The sequence below is a fragment of the Palaemon carinicauda genome, chromosome 2 (assembly GCF_036898095.1).
Source record: "Palaemon carinicauda isolate YSFRI2023 chromosome 2, ASM3689809v2, whole genome shotgun sequence".
Lineage (NCBI taxonomy): Eukaryota > Metazoa > Arthropoda > Malacostraca > Decapoda > Palaemonidae > Palaemon > Palaemon carinicauda.
In genome coordinates, this window is record NC_090726.1 from 67,080,077 (window position 1) to 67,082,576 (window position 2,500).

The following is a 2,500-nucleotide window of genomic DNA, read 5'->3' on the forward strand; positions in this document are numbered from 1 at the left end:
GAAAAAATAGGATGATAAACGCTAAGTAGAGTTACACCATAAGGGCAATGAGTTGATTTATCGTCTACATTACATATTATCTGAAACCATTAGCCCACTGAACTGAAGGATGAACTATGAGTTTTTTCTTCATTATCAGGCAGAGATAGGAAGATGAGCAAAATAATTCTCGGTTTGGCCCTAGGTCTGTAAAGTAAAAAACTAGAGACCTATCGTCCTATCCAAAATTAAAACTTTGGGCTTATATTATGATGTCCTGGTCCAGAGCCCATCATTGAAAAAAAGGAAAAAAAAAATAGGAATCTACACTAAATAAGAAAGGACTCACAAGTTTTTTTTCCTCTGTGGCAAAGTAGTTCAAGAAAAGGATTAGTTCATATAAGCAAAATATGTTCAATGGGAAGTGAAGCCCCGATCTGAACAAATTTGAATTCCTTTTATCCGAAGAGTCTTTGTGGAAAGTTTGTTACAATTCATTAAGCGATCCTGGGAAAAATAAGAAATTGAGCGAAGTTACATACACTCTGAAATGAAGTATACAGACGGATGACTGATAAACTTTTACCTGCAAAGCTCGGCTGTTTTTAGTTAGGCGAGCTAAAATAATAATAATAATAATAATAATAATAATAATAATAATAATAATAATAATAATAATAATAATAATAATAATAATAATAAAAATAATTATAATAGTTATAATGATAATAATAATAATAATAATAATAATAATAATAATAATAATAATAATAATAACAGTAATAATAATAAATAATGATAATAATAATAATTGCCTCTACACAACCCTTCCATTATTTCCTTTTCTATTATTGCAAGAGCCAATATAGCTTCCTGCACTCCACATACTGAGGCTGAGATAGAACATAACTCGATAAATAATATCATAACGGTTAAGAAAGATAGTAAGAGAAAATTAAATGCAGCAGAAAAAAATAAAAATTGAGACCTCTAGTAATAGTCATTATTGAAATCGAAAAATAGCAGAATTCAAATTATTCTAGCATCATAAAAATGAGTAGTGTGTGATATGAAAGAAATAAAATAGAAGTAAATCTATACACAATCAAAATTGATAAAATTAGCCTTTAAATGATTGCTATAGAAATATCAAACACAAGAATGGAAAATCCTCTTAAAAATTAAACATTTAATTGGAAAGGAAAATCATTGTCAGGAAGGTAATAAAAAGTTGATACATACGAAATAAACAACTAATGTAAGTAAGAAATAATAAAAGCAATAAAACAGCCAAGTTCCTTTGGTAAATTTGGATTGTATCAAAGTCACTAAGTAAAGCTAATAAGAAACGTCCTTAATTGCTAATCTTTAAAACTGCATTGCATTATTCATGATCATCAATCACTTTTAATCAAGTGGTGCTTGTAAACTAATAGCAATTAAGGAAGATTCTAATTATCATAAATATTTTCGACCCATCAAATATCTCAATTAAAGAACTTAATTTGGAACTGTAATGAAAAGATCGCATTTTTTTAACGGCATCCAGAAGTAATTACTGACAATAAGATTAGTAATTTGTTTTTATTTTATAGTTGTTTTTCGTCTATTATAACATTTCATCCAACTTCCGGAAATCATTTAATTTAATAAAATACGAATCATTACATATTTCTTTCAAACATCCTTTAGTTATTAGCAGATCTCAATAATCAAGAAGAATATAGGCTACATACATTTCTCCCCAGACTCGAGGTCGTTCACTCTTCGACCCCTTCTAATAATTTTGAAGAAATCGAGAGAAAAGTATTAAAGTTTATTCCAGAATTACCTTCAATATGCACCAGACATCACCACTTCAGAGAACATGTGGAAGCTGCAGTTGGGACGGTTGGTTTTATGCAATCGATAAATCTTGCTTTTATGGTCATCCAATCTATCAGCGGGGAATTTTACGAGCTGGCCACCATGGTTTCTCTTAATGAAGGCGTTTAATTGGATCTTTCTTTATCACTCGGCCAACTGGGAGTTAACCTGATTCTAATCTAAACAAGACCATTACATAATTCTTTTCAAATGCGCATATCTTGACATTTTCACATTAAATGAATGTAACAAGCGAAGACTTATGAAAAAATGAAAATGTAATAAAAAGTTGTTATGTGGTGATTACTACTCTTTGTTTATCAGTGTAGAGGAGTAATTCACTATAGCCCTTTCCCTGCTGCTCAATACCCAGCAGACAGGATGTTTATTTTATTAGCGATACTTTCCATATTTATTTTATTATGATATACTTACACAGTTGTAACCACACTGAAACTTTCTATAACGTGCATAGTAACATAGAAATATGTCGATTTCGTTTATACAATAAAAACAAATATAGAAAAAATTTCTAGATGGTTAAAAACTTTGTGCCAAAAATTCTTCCCCCATTCCCACTTTCCATTTTTTATTCAACATTGATAGTGTTGAAAGCGAATCTCAAACAATTGCTCTGACAATAACCTTATGTTAA

General features: G+C 29.7%; 2 protein-coding genes across 4 annotated transcripts in view; one reads left to right on the forward strand and one right to left on the reverse strand.

Annotated features, from left to right (window-relative positions):
- LOC137625715 (uncharacterized) overlaps positions 1–2,500 on the reverse strand; it is a 294,152-nt gene that overhangs the window by 179,826 nt on the left and 111,826 nt on the right. The window lies entirely within an intron of this gene.
- LOC137617219 (uncharacterized) overlaps positions 1–2,500 on the forward strand; it is a 78,120-nt gene that overhangs the window by 7,877 nt on the left and 67,743 nt on the right. The window contains exon 2 of the mRNA XM_068347157.1: positions 1,728–1,869. Coding sequence (XP_068203258.1) covers positions 1,728–1,869 — 142 coding nt within the window. The remainder of the gene's footprint in view (positions 1–1,727; positions 1,870–2,500) is intronic.